Here is a 12233-nt window from a genome sequence, read left to right as displayed (position 1 = left end):
ATCCATATTGATTCAAAGACAAATTGTTTAGCATTTTAGTAGATCAGTGTCAGTCTTTTAAGACACTGCAGGCGAGCATACAAAAAAAAAACTATTACACTCTAAAAAATTCAAGGTTATTCATTCATTAATTTTTTTTTCCTTCAGCTTAGTCTCTATTTCAGAGGATGCCACAGCGGAATGAACCACCAACTATTCCAGCATTTGTTTTGAGCAGCTGATGCCCTTTCAGCCGCAACCCAGTGCTGGGAAACACTCATACACTCTCGCATTTACTCACACACACACTCATAAACTATGGCCAATTAAGTTTATTTAATTCACCTGTACCGCATGTCTTTGGACTGTGGGAGAAACCGGAGCACCCGAAGGACACCCACGCCAACATAGAGCAAGCAAAATCCACACAGAAATGTCAACTGACTCAGCCGGGACTCGAACCAGCAATCTTCTTGTAAATTTTAGTAATTTAACAGCCGTTATTTTATGGGTTTTTGGGCACCCCAGCTGCCGTAAATGACTAATTTTAAATAAATTTTAGGATTACAGATTTTTTTACAATGTAGTGAGTATTAGGCTATTTTATACGCAGCTTGAATCTAGTATATCTAGTTTAGTTATTTCTAAAGCACAATAAAACAACAGTTGTTGACCATTGTGCTGTACAAACCTTAAAACAATTTACGATAAATAAAAGACACCAGATACAATAGGATCAGTTTTCTCCATCAATTTTAAAGTTCTTTCTAGGAGGTGTAGTTCAAGTTTCCCTCTGAACAAAGATTCATTGGAAATTGATCTAATGGACATACAGTAGGTAGCCCATTCCACTTTTTAGGACCTACAACTGAGAGAGCTTGATCTCCTTTTTTTCAGTTTGGATTTGGGAATGACTAGCATTTTCTGGTTTGATGACCTTAACATTCATTCATTCATTCATTTTCCTTTTGGCTTAGTCCCTTTATTAATCAGGGGTCGCCACAGCGGAATGAACCACCTTAATTAAATATTGAAAAATAAATAAATGTTATTGCAAATAATGCAAATAAATGCACTGTATAATAATGAATAATAAAGCAAATAAATCTAAATGTGTTTATCCAATAGATAAATAAATAAAAATAAAAATTAGCCATTTTAAGTATGGACACATCGCTTTGTGAAAACATTTAAAATACAGAAAATAATGTTCATAAAGTGCGACAAATTAAACACTCAAAAGTGTATTTTGAATATTTTCTTTACATAAGAATGAAAAAAAAAAAACATTTTATGAAATGCCAAAAAGCCCAAAATCTCAAAACAGATGACAAAAAAGGTGTTTTACTCTGCAGTGTTTTGCCTTAAAACATTTTTATCCATGTGTCTGCTAATAGAGAATGATAACAGTGGCCTTGCACACTGCAAGTGTGTTTCCATCTCCCTACAGGTATAAATTCTTGGTCATTATGTGATTTCCTTGCTAGAAAATGTCCTTTCTGGCTTACCTGTTCGGACAACCCACGGCACATGCACACAATGACAGCAAAAAACTGTGAAGGCCGAACAAATTCCCCATCGAGTGTGTTCCTGTAGTGTCCCGCCTTGAGGAACAGACTGCTCTGAGACTAAAATATGCTGGCTTCTCTGCCTGCAAGCGCATCAGACTTTTAAAGTAGAGCTTTTGTTGGCAGTCCTCTCGTATTCGTCCGGGCCTTTCTTTTCATTAACTTGAATGGTATTCCCGTTCCATTCCCAACTGGCATCGCTCACAAAGAAGGACTGATTTGATTTACACTGCATTAAATTCCTCTTTATATCAGTTTGGAGGCTGAAAAAGAGGAGAAGAGGATGAAATATCTGGAATCAGATCTATGAGTCATTATTGCATCTGTGATGAAGTATCTCGAGTGGCATTTATTTAAACACACAGGAACCTCACAAGCCTACCAAAATCACTTAAAATATTTAAAATGTTCATATTAGGTTTTCTAGCATTTTACACTTAAAAAAATTATATAATAAGAAGGATATTTTGACAATGTTTTTTTTTTCTTTTTTTTTTGTATCATCATTCGTGTATCATTACAAATGAATCACAGTAATTTTATTCTACATTTCACCAAAACAACAATCAACATGACCACTTCACCACTTTCTCTCTCTGACCCTTCAGATTAAACAGGCTGTTTGCTGTAACTTGAATACTTTTATATATAAATGACCTCTATTATGAATTAGCTAACCTCTACATAACAGTGTAATTCTCAATGTCTTTAATAACTTTTAATGACTTTTCTGAATGACCCATTTCTGCAACTTAATTTACATAAATGGTCTGCGTTGATGGGAATGGAAAAAAAAAAAACTATGTTTTTATTAAATATTGAGCGCATTTTGTGGTTATGCTAATAAATGCTAATTAGTGAAACTTGCTAAAGCAAGCGTATTTGTTATTATCACTCATATAAAGATTTGAGCATCATTGGCACACAAGTCATTCTGCAGCAGTTTTTGCATACAGTATAGAGGAAAGTGTAGCTTTAAAATATGATGACTTGAAAGTGGCTAATTTTTTTATTTTATTTGGATGTTTGGATGTTAAAATGTAGCTTTAGAATTTTATTAAGGCTATTTTCGTCATTTTATTTGGGTGTTTTGATGTTTAAATATAGTTTTAAAATATTGTGACGACTTAAATTAAGTTTTTCTTTTCTTAATTTTATTCAAGTGTTTGGATGTTAAAATGTAGCTTTAAAATATGATGACTTGAATATGGCTATTTTTATTTTATTTAGGTGTTTGGATGTTAAAATGTAGCTTTAGAATATTATGTAGACTTAAAAGTGTCTCTTTCGTAATTTTATTTGGGTGTTTGAATGTTTAAATGTAGCTTTAAAATATTATGATATGAATATGGCTATTTTCTTCATTTCATTTGGGTGTTTCTGAATTTTATTTTAGTCTTTGGATGTAGCTTTAGAATATGATGACTTAAATATGGCTATTTTTATTTTATTTAGGTTTTTAAATGTTAAAAATGTAGCTTTAGAACATTATGAAGACTTGACAGTGCATATTTTCTTTACTTTATTTGGGTGTTTAAATGTTAAAATGTAACTTTAGAATTTTATGATGACTTGAAAGTGGCTGTACTTTGTTTTATTTAAGTATTTGGATGTTAAAATGTAGTTTTAGAACATTATAAAGACTTGACAGTGCCTATTTTTTTCACTTTATTTGGGTGTTTTGATGATTAAATGTAGCTTTAGGAAATTATGATGACTTAAAGGTGGCTATTCTTTATTTTATTTAAGTGTTTGAATGTTAAAAATGTAGCTTTAGATTATTATGAAGACTTGACAGTGCCTATTTTCTTCACTTCATTTGGGTGTTTTAATGATTAAATGTAGCTTTAGAATATTATGATGACTTAAAAGTAGCTATTCTTTATTTTATTTAAGTGTTTGGATGTAAAAATGTAATTTTATAATATTATGACGACTTAAAAGTGTCTCTTTCTTAATTTTTTGGGGGTGCTTGGATGTTAAAATGTAGCTTTAGAATATTATGAAGACTTGAAAGTGGCTTCTTTTTTATTATTTTTTTGAGTGTTTGGATGTTAAAATGTAGCCTTAGATTAATATGACTTGAATATGGCTATTTTTCTTGATTTTATTTGGGTGTTTGATGTTAAAATGTAACTTTAGAATATTATGAAGACTTGAAAATGGCTTTTTTCTTCACTTTATTTGGGTGTTTTGATGAATAAATGTAGCTTTAAAATATCATGATGACTTGAAAGTGGCTATTTTCTTCATTTTATTTGTGTGTTTTGATTTTAAAGTCATAATTGTGAACAGATAGGAGCTGGAGAATCCCTCACCATCCACAAGGTGTTTTTTTCCTGTTTCTGTGATCAGTAGCTCGTAGTGTTTTGTCCTCCTGTGGAGTCTTCATTAGCTCTGACATTTCCTATCACTCCTTTTCTGTCATACTGGGTTTCCTGCAGCAAGTCTGAGGTACGAAACTCCAGGGTCCAGACATATGGCTCCTGACCACACACATACCATCCTGCCAGGACCCCTACCTGCTGAGACTAACCTTTCTGCATTTATGTGTGTGTGTGTTTCAGCCCATCTGAACCAAGAGCGAGAAAAGCGGGTGGTATTTCTCACAGCCCGCGTTCACCCCGGAGAATCACCTGCTTCCTTCATCTGTCAGGGTAAGACCTTGTCTCGTCTCGACACACAAACACAAGGCAGATGATGTCCTGAGATCCTGTAATCTGCTGAAACACAAAACACTGACCAACGGCCTCTGTGGCCTCACAGAACGCATCTTCTCTTGTACTTTAAAGCAGGTCATGAACTAAGAAATCAAAATCCCTTTCATCTTTTCACTTATGAGAGGTTATTGTACTATAAAACATCCCACAAGTTTCAGATCTCAAAACTTTCATGTTAGTTAAAAACTGTTTTTATTGAAGGTCTGTCAAAATGGCGGTTTCTGAATGGGCCTATTTATTATATAATAGCAAAGACTATAGAATACACAAGACGTGTTACTCATATAGTTTTTGGATAGGGAAAAGAATGCTACGATCAATATGGAGGTTCTAGTGAAGAAAACTCTGCCTTCTAATAAAGAAGCCAATCATTGATCGCTATAGATGATTCTATGGAGGAGGGGCTCGGTCCAGACATGCTGTTTTTTATTCTGTATAGCTTCATTGTTGTGAGCTCTCTGAGGTCATCAAATGTTCTGGAATCTCAGCAAAAAAACATACATAAAACTACATTTACACATAAAACCAGGGTTCATAGGGTCATGGAAAACCTGGAAAAGTCATGGAATTTTGACATGGCATTTTCCAGACCTAGAAAAGTTTTGGAAAAATCAGAAAAACCCACAAGTTTTGGAAAAGTCATGGAGAACCAGAATCTGTATACTTGAGTTGTCTTTACTTCTTTTCTGTCCTTGGCCCACCACATACTCTGACATTATTAGAGTGGTGTAAGCATTATCTAAGTAAATTTTACATAGGTATAAATATAAATTTAAACTAAATAGATTGTTGCTTGTTTTACGAGATGCTGTAATAAATTTGAACATGCGTTGTTTTTACCATGCATATGTGGACATTTGCATGAAACATGAGGTCATGAAAATTTACTTGAAAGTTTTGGGAAAATCATGGAATAATCATTAAATTGTAGTAGTTAAAATGTGTATTAACCCTGTAAAACAAATGTTCTCTGATAACAAGATTTTTTGTTTTTGCTGTTATATACCATAATTTGTTTGTTTAGTACAGCGTATTATTTGCAGTATACTGTATAATTGAACTGGACAGTTATGCCTCATATATTTCACTGACAGTTTTATTGATGGCTGAGATATGATTGACTTGGATTAAGGTTGCTTCGATTTAAAAATGAAAATTGCAAAAATAGCTTAGTTGTATTTTTTTTTTTTATTGCAAATGCCACAAAAATCACCCTGCACAACTAACTAAAATTTTGACTTTGTAACAACAGTAAACAATGTTTTTGTTATAAGGTCTGGTTTTGTGGTGGCTGTACTTAAAATTAAATAAATACAATCCTAATTCAAGTGATGAAAGATTTTGAAATTCTAAAAGGTAAACAGAGTAATCAAAAAGTAATCAGATGTAATCAGTTACTTTTTATACAGTAATTAAAAAGGTACACTACTTATTATTTTTTAAATAGGGTCATTTGTAATCTTTAATCTATTACATTTCCAGAGTAAGCTCCCCAACAGAAGTATCCATTGGATCTGGGTACTTCTCACTTATTGTTTTCCAATATTATTAGTACAGACATTCTACTACAACTTACATACTGTGTTTCACATAATATAAGAGGGAAGTAAGCAATTTAAGACAAACCCATTCACTCTACATTGCCTCATTTACAATCACACTAAAAAAGAGTGGATGAAATTCATTTGTAATGAAGCTCCAGACCATATCGGTAAGAACAAGGCACAGTTTAACACTCAATTTTCAGAAAAATCTAAACTAAAAGATTATACTGTGCTGACTACAGAGTAATCTTGCACCACAAAACTGTTAATAACTGTTTTATTAAATAGTCATTATTGTTTTGTTTGTTATAACAGATTTATCAAGTTTTTATACAGCAAAGTTTATCAGTGTACGCCATAGACTGTCAAACATACAGTAGTTTACATTGATGGGCATACATGCTGTGTTTTAAAACTGTTTGATCTAATCTTATTGTGAGAAATTGTGAGAGCAGTGAGCGTTTACATCTTAGTCTACTCTTTGTCATGTCTATTCAAGTATTCTGTTTTGATGAGGGGGTCAAAATAGGGCCGAAAATAGCATATCTAAATTATGATGTTTTTCAATGTAAAAATGTTGATAACATCATAAGTGGACCTCAGAGAACAGGACCAAAATAAATAGAAAAGGCAGTTTATGACCCCTGTAAGTTCTATCTGCTGTTGGGCTCTGCCGTGAGTGAAGGTCAGCGGATGAGTGGAAAACGGGAGGTCAGAGAGGGTACGGCAGATTAGAGGAAGTGTCAGCTCACCTTCTCTGCATCACTCCTAAATCTGTTTAAAGCCGGAGATGCAAAGACCTTACCTGTCACAGAGCACAACACTTGCTGACACAACAGTCTGACAGAATGCCCAGATTTCAAAGGCAATACCATCAATAACTTCAATTCTTCGGAAAAAGGTCTGCTTTCACTTTGCTTTACAATACAGAGATGTGTATTTGTCCTTGACAAATGATGATACAATGCAGTCTTTTCAGAGGTGAATTGTGTTAAAGGTTTCCATGGCTTAAACAAGGGTTTGCTTGTTTTTTTTTTTTTGTTTTTTTCCGAGTCTTTATTGAACGTTTGAAAGGATAGTTCAACCAAATGAAAATTTACTCACCCAAAAGTGGTTCTAAACTTTTATGAGTTTCTTTCTTCTGTTATAAAATATATGAAAATATATTTTGAAGAAAGCTAAAAACCTGCAACCATTGACGTTCATAGTGTTTAGTGATTTTCCTACTATGGAAGTCAGTGGTTACGGGTTTTTAGCTTAATCAAAATATCTTCTTTTGTGTTCAACAGAATAAAGAAATTGAAACAGGTTTGGAGCAAGTAAAGAATGAGTAAACAATGACAGAATTTTCAGTTTAGTTTGGGTGAACTATCCCTTTAATGCCTTAAAGATCAGAGCTGAAGTTATCATCATCACTGTTCAAAAATGAATGTCTTCCTCAGTATCTTTGTTTCACTATGATGTGATAAAATGTTTAAGCATCCTTAAATCCTTAAATAGCTCTACTTTCTGAAACATTAAACACAGTTAAATGAGTTTATGCCTAAAACAAGAACAAATATCTGCCTTAATATCTTACGTAGAGTTTTCTTAGGCTGTTGGCAGATATTCGTTCTTGCTTAATTTTGATGTGTATTATAGAAAAACTAAACTAATTATCTCATGTAATTTCAATTTCCAGGAAAATGTATTTTCATTTAAGAGTCTTTAGATATTTGCTCTTGAAAACATGAAAAAAATACAGAGGAAAAACATTTTTATTTACAGTGTAATCAGATGGTACTAGGGCTGTAATGATTCACCTGACTCATGATTTAATACAATTCATGATACTAATCTATATGATTTAATCATGATTCTTTTAACAAAATTATAAGAAACAAATTTAAGGTGAAGAGCCCTTTCAATTTTTTTCTTAAATACTGCACAATCTTTGCTAAATAATATATTGCTGCCATAACTAAATTGTTATTTTTTAAAAACAAACTCCAAAAACAGAATCATTGAAACTAAACAAGACTCATTATTATAAACAAACTAAAACTATGAATGTGCTGGGATTTGAATTTGACTTGAATTTTTAATCGATTTTCATTTAGCTCACGGTGAATCGATACATCCCTAGATAGTACAGTAAAAGTTAATTCCATTTTCTAGTGTTTGTTTTTGTTTTGTTTTTAAATGAAAATAAATTTAAAAGTAATAAATATTATTCAATTTTTTTAAGTGTTGCTTATAAAGTTTATTGTGCACTTCTTACGAATGTAAATGTAAATTCATATAGTTAGAGAACTTATTGACATGTTTTATTTCCTTCTCATGGAGCCAGATTAGTCTCAAAAATAAGACATTTATAAAATATAATTCATACATACACATTTACAAAATGCAATTTGTACGTTCAAAACACAGTTCAAAAATACACAAATCCAGTTTGTAAATTCAAAACACGATCCAAATTGTACAAATCCAGTTTGGAAATTCAAAACACGATTCCAAAATAAACAAATCCATCCAAATTTAAAACATGGTTCGTAAATACACTAATACAATTCCTTTGGCAAAAATACTTTAAATTTTTGCTTGGGAATTTAGGAATTGTGTGTTGTATCCATGAATTGCGTTTTTAATTAGCAAATTGGATTTTGTAAATGAATTGTGTTGTGTCACACCTGCTGCAGCGCCCTCTTGTGGTCTTCAAGGGCACTAGCTCTTGTTTAGTTTTTTGTTTCTTTCTTGTTTCCTATTCAGATTATCGCTTCTTGTTTCCAGCTGTTTCTCATTGTCTGATTAGTTCGGTCTTTATAAGCCCTGTTTTGTTGTGTTTAATTTGGCTTTTGAATTTGCACTGAATCTGTTCCTGTCCTGCTTTATTTTGTGCTCTGGTTCATCTTTGTTCGTTCGTTTGAATGTTTGTTTGTTCACTTTTAGTATCATCCCTATGTTTTTGGATTCCTGTTTAGTTTTTGTTTGATTTACTTTTGTGCTTATAGTTTTTGCACTTGGCTTTTTTCGTCTATTTTGGTACCTTGCCTGTCCCGTTGTGATTTGTTTTGGATCTTCTTTGTTTACCAATAAATGTATTGTGCAGCAAAGATATTTTCCTTGTTTTTTTATACCCATCATGACATGCTGTACATATGCGTATTTTATTTTGCAAATGAATTGTTTTTAATCTGGCTCATACTTCAGACTGTAAATTTTCTCAACTTGGTCTTAATTGTTTTTTTGGTCCCACTTTTTATTAAGTGTCCCTAACTACTATGTACTTACTGTGTTTATAATGTATTTGAGAACACTTGTGGTGCTTTTGAGTTAGGATAGAGGTTGGGTTATGGACAGGTTTGGTGGCATGGGTAGGTTTAAGGGTAGGTTAAGGTGAAAGGAATGGTCAACAGTGTATTTACAAATGTAATTACAAAAGTTAATTACAGATGTAAATACATACATGTATTTAATTAAGCATAAGTACACAGTAAATACATGTATTTACACAATACACATTGTAACAAACTATTAGTTCCTATGTAAGTACATATTAGTTAAGGCCACTTAATATAAAGTGGGACCTTTTTTATATTATTATTTTTATTTATTTATTTATTTATTTGTTTATTTTTATTTCACTTTATTAGGTGCACCTACTAGTAAGTTTATGAATACTTATTATTAATTATTAATCTCCTCAGAGATTTTGGTCCATATTAATATGATAGCATCACACAGTTGCTAATGATTTGTCTTATGTACGTCCATGGTACAAATCTCTTGTTCCACCACATCCCAAAGGTGCTCTATTGGATTGAGATCTGGTGACTGTGGAGGCCTTTTAAGAACAGTGAAATCCTTGTCCTGTTCAAAAACCAGTCTGAGATGAATCACTTTGACCATGTATTCATGCCTAAATGCACTGAGTTACTGCCATGTGGTTGGCGGATTAGAAATTTGCATTAATGTGAAGTTGGACAGATGTAGGCTACCTAATAAAGTGTATTTTCCCAGTCATTGTCGGCTTGCCTAAAACTATAGTCTTCGACAGAGAGAATTTTTACTCAAATGAAAACATATCAATGATACATTGTGCATCTTAAATGTATAGATCTAGACAATACACTTGCGTTTTCTTTAAGTAATGTTAAAAGTAATTTAATTTGCATGGCATTTTGTTCACCAGTAGTAAATTATGTTGTTTGTAGATGTACATTATATTATTGCAATTATATCATATTTGTAGTATATTTAAAGAACCTGCAATCTGTCATCCAGCATTATAATTGGCTGCTGAAAACAACACATTCTACCACCTTAGTGTGCATCCAAATAATTTAGTTCAGTCTGGTGATGCATTTAGTAGCGTTTCTGTTTCGTCTCAACCCAAATCTTCATGCTGCTAATTACTGAGTTCGGCCTTGTTGTAATTCTGAAGAGGGCTTTTACACTTAACTGAAGTTCGGTCAGTACGAAGCTTCAAAGTCACCTGCCCTGCCACCTTAATAACACACACACACACATGCGGATATGCATGAATAAATATAGGAACTTCAAGCAATTAGATAGCATAGCAGTGTGGCCTGCCTCTGTGCCACATTGACTCAATTAGAGAGCTTGTTATGCCTCCATTAGCACTAATGAGCAGGACAGAGTGGGTGAGGGGTTGAGGAAGATGGGGGAATGAGATGGGGTCTGCCCTGTCTCACACGCACACGCACACACACACTCTTTCTATGCTTCTTGTTTACCTGTCAATTATTCGCTCTCAGTACAGGGCAAACAGAAGGACAACAAGTGACCGCTGCCATTGACAAGCCTCCCATCCTTCCGTCTGTCCTCCGTCTGTCTCTCCTTCTCGTTCTGTGCTGTAATTAGTATGATCTTTGATTCTTGGCTGCATAAATCTCTCCCTCTTTCATTCTGCTGTTGGTTCTATTTCATTTGTATTGACTGGAGATGTCTCTGATATCCTCCTCTGATGTATTAATGTCTTTCACTGTCCAATTGTCTTTCAAACTCAATTCGAAGTCACTTTTGCATTTCGGGGCGTAATGCTTTTATTGTGTGTGTGTGTTTGTGGTTTTCCTGCAGGTGTCATTGACTTTCTGGTTAGCCAACATCCCATCGCTCAGGTCCTGCGGGATCATGTGGTCTTTAAGATTGTCCCGATGCTGAACCCTGATGGCGTGTACCTGGGAAACTACAGGTCAGTGGAAACTATTGATTATTGCGCCTATTGTGTATGAAGTAATTGACGATTTGCCATTGATTTATTATAAAACAATGCACAGCTGAGGTTGAGATGTGGGCATGATGCAGAATTGTTTTTGAATATTTCAATGAACCAGGGTCGAGTATTCAGATTTATTTTTGTACTTTACAGATGTTTTTTTTTTTCACAAACTTCAACAGAGTGTAAAAATCTTGATGGTTTTGTGGGTCTCGTCTATCAAATCTGATCTTTATTTTGTATCGGATTCAAGCCAGGTGATTGGCTGGGCCATTCTAAAGCTTTGTTTTCTTTCTCTGAAAGCATTTGAGTATCCTTGGCTGTGTTTTGTATCATTGTCATGCTGAAATGTTCACCCTGGTTTCATCTTCATCATCCTGAAAATGTTTATGTTGAACTGAAGCAGATCAACATCTACATTTACAATGATAAAGGGCAGTGGGTTGCTGAAGAACTACTGAGAGATTTCAGCTGCTGTCTGGGCTTTTACTGCCTTTCTACACCTTCCTTTCATCATGTGTTCAATACATTCAATACATATTACAAATAACTTCATTTGTGATTTAAGTATTTTAGTTTTCTTTGCATATATAGATTTCTTTAATTGTTAAATAGTAAAACTGTCCAAGTTTAAGAAAACTGCTCTAGTTACAAAATATTAAACCACTGTCAGCACATTAATTAAATTTTTAATGCAGCTATTAGAGAAATATGTTATGATAGGCAAAAAGTCATTCAAAATAACTTTAAAATACAAAAGAACTATTTTTGATGAAAAAGAAAGCTGAAAAAGAAATTAGATGTGATTCATTGTATTGGATCTGTGCGTTATGTCTTAAAGAGACCACAGCCTACTTATTGACTTTAGATTATTATTTTTTTTAAATACTAATCTTATTTATTATAATACAAAATAGCTCTGATCAAAACACATTTTACAGTATTTTAGTATTTCTACGTAAAGATACTAAAATACTGTTAAATGTGTTCGTAACAGAAAAATGCCGCATATGTGGGTGTAAAATTATTTATTTAGGGTATTTTGAGCATAAAACAACCATTCAACCACTATTACTGAAATTTTCAACACAGGTTTATTCAGAAAAAATAGCCCAATATACATTACTGGAGATTAGCCAGAGCTACTTATGTCTGCATTTTGTCTGTAAAACAAGCGCTATGGGGCGGTATGACCCCGTTC

General features: G+C 33.2%; 1 protein-coding gene across 20 annotated transcripts in view; it reads left to right on the top strand.

The window, feature by feature from the left end:
* The window catches only part of agbl4 (AGBL carboxypeptidase 4), a 680504-nt gene that overhangs the window by 567270 nt on the left and 101001 nt on the right, over positions 1-12233 (top strand). For all 20 annotated transcript variants that reach the window (XR_015497064.1, XR_015497066.1, XR_015497062.1 and 17 more), the window contains 2 exon segments: positions 4115-4204; positions 10894-11008. Coding sequence is in view for 4 of the 20 variants with exons in the window: in XM_087263312.1 (XP_087119438.1) it covers positions 4115-4204; positions 10894-11008 (205 nt within the window). In the remaining 16 variants the exon portion in view is untranslated.

Source organism: Danio rerio, chromosome 8, assembly GCF_052040795.2.
Source record: "Danio rerio strain M-AB ecotype USA chromosome 8, GRCz13ab, whole genome shotgun sequence".
Lineage (NCBI taxonomy): Eukaryota > Metazoa > Chordata > Actinopteri > Cypriniformes > Danionidae > Danio > Danio rerio.
This window is presented reverse-complemented; position numbering and strand designations above follow the sequence as displayed.